The sequence below is a fragment of the Eimeria mitis genome, genomic scaffold, assembly GCF_000499745.2.
Source record: "Eimeria mitis Houghton genomic scaffold, Emh_scaff3875, whole genome shotgun sequence".
NCBI classification, from domain to species: Eukaryota; Apicomplexa; class Conoidasida; order Eucoccidiorida; family Eimeriidae; genus Eimeria; species Eimeria mitis.
The window spans coordinates 486-1,610 of NW_013572209.1; the positions used below are offsets into that span (position 1 = coordinate 486).

The 1,125-nt window shown below is 30.1% G+C and overlaps 1 protein-coding gene across 1 annotated transcript in view; it reads right to left on the reverse strand.

The window, feature by feature from the left end:
* Positions 1-895: 895 nt before the first annotated feature.
* Positions 896-1,125, reverse strand: part of EMH_0070400 (zinc transporter, putative) — a gene marked incomplete at both ends in the record, with an annotated part of 1,454 nt that continues 1,224 nt past the window's right edge. The window contains one exon of the mRNA XM_013498969.1: positions 896-1,026. Coding sequence (XP_013354423.1) covers positions 896-1,026 — 131 coding nt within the window. The remainder of the gene's footprint in view (positions 1,027-1,125) is intronic.

Genomic DNA, 1,125 nt, shown 5'->3' on the forward strand with positions numbered 1-1,125 from the left:
ACCCAGAGCGTTGCAGATGCCGGCGGCGAGCTTTCCTTCGGCAGATAAAACACCCCCAACAAAAACACCAAAAGGAGAAGAAACAGAAAACACAACCACCAGGATACACCGAGCCATTCGTTTCTGTAGCACAATAAAACAAATAAAATATAATTAATAAATAATAAAATATTATAAATTATAAAATATTAAATATACACGAGAAAAAAAGCAAAAAGAAACAATAAAAAACAATATATATACAAACAAAAACACCAAAAGGAGAAGAAACAGAAAACACAACCACCAGGATACACCGAGCCATTCGTTTCTGAGCGAAAAAACAAATAAAATATAATTATTTATTATTTATTATTTATTATTTTTTATTTTTTATTTATTATTTATTTTTAAGCAGAAAGAAACAATAAAAAACACTAAATATAAAAAAAAACACAAAAAAGAGAAAACACAGAAAACACAACCACCAGGATACACCGCAGCATACGCTTCCATAACACAATAAAACAAATAAAATAAAATATAAAATATAATAAATAAATAAATAAAAAATAAAAAAAAAAATAAATAAATAAATAATAAATAAATAATAAATAAATAATAAATATTAAATAATTAAGTATACACGAGAAAAAAAGCAAAAGAAAAAAAAAAAACACAAAAAGGAGAAGAGACAGAAAACACCAGCACCAGCATACACCGCAGCATACGCCTCTAAACCCTAAACCCTAAACCCTAATAAACCCTAATAAACCCTAACAAACCCTAACAAACCCCAACAAACCCCAATAAACCCCAACAAACCCTAATAAACCCTAACAAACCCCAACAAACCCCAACAAACCCTAATAAACCCTAATAAACCCTAATAAACCCTAATAAACCCTAATAAACCCTAAACCCTCACCGTGTTTCTTTTCACAAGCTGACACATAAGGAGCAGAGCCTCCGCCCATTTGTGGCCGATGACAACCGCAGTGACCATCCATACGGTAGACACGTCGCTGGCGGCTCCTACTATCACTCCTGTATGCATCACACACAGAGTATATATATGTATGTATGTATATATATATGTATATATATATATATATATATATATATATATATATATATATATATATA